Genomic DNA, 355 nt, shown 5'->3' on the forward strand with positions numbered 1-355 from the left:
CGGCCATGGACCTGACGCAGCAGGTTATTGGTGGGGCCATCAAAGGTAGCCCACCAGAGAGGGGTGAGGAGGGGGGAGGACAGCCAGCAGGAGCAAGCATCTGGGTTTTGGTCTCCTGGAGCCATCCATGGTGTGGCCAGAGGTGGTCTCAGGGTAGGAAGCCCATGAGCATCAAAGAGATGGGGTGGAAGAGGACCCCAAACAGAGGAGGGATGGGATGGAAAGAGTATCTGTATCGCTTGCACAGGGGGAGAGGAGGTGGGGAGGCCCTGTAGCTATGGGTAGGACCAAGGGTGAGGACAACTGGGCAGTGTTGGGCTCTGCTGCCATCCCATCCCATCCCATCCCATCCCAT

The 355-nt window shown here is 59.4% G+C and overlaps 1 protein-coding gene across 1 annotated transcript in view; it reads left to right on the forward strand.

Moving 5' to 3' along the window:
- Positions 1-355, forward strand: part of NEU4 (neuraminidase 4) — a 2,279-nt gene that overhangs the window by 599 nt on the left and 1,325 nt on the right. Inside the window, exon 3 of the mRNA XM_010169020.2 lies at positions 141-153. Within this exon, the coding sequence (XP_010167322.1) occupies positions 141-153 (13 nt within the window). The remainder of the gene's footprint in view (positions 1-140; positions 154-355) is intronic.

Source organism: Antrostomus carolinensis, unplaced genomic scaffold (assembly GCF_000700745.2).
Source record: "Antrostomus carolinensis isolate BGI_N321 unplaced genomic scaffold, ASM70074v2 scaffold21135, whole genome shotgun sequence".
NCBI lineage: Eukaryota > Metazoa > Chordata > Aves > Caprimulgiformes > Caprimulgidae > Antrostomus > Antrostomus carolinensis.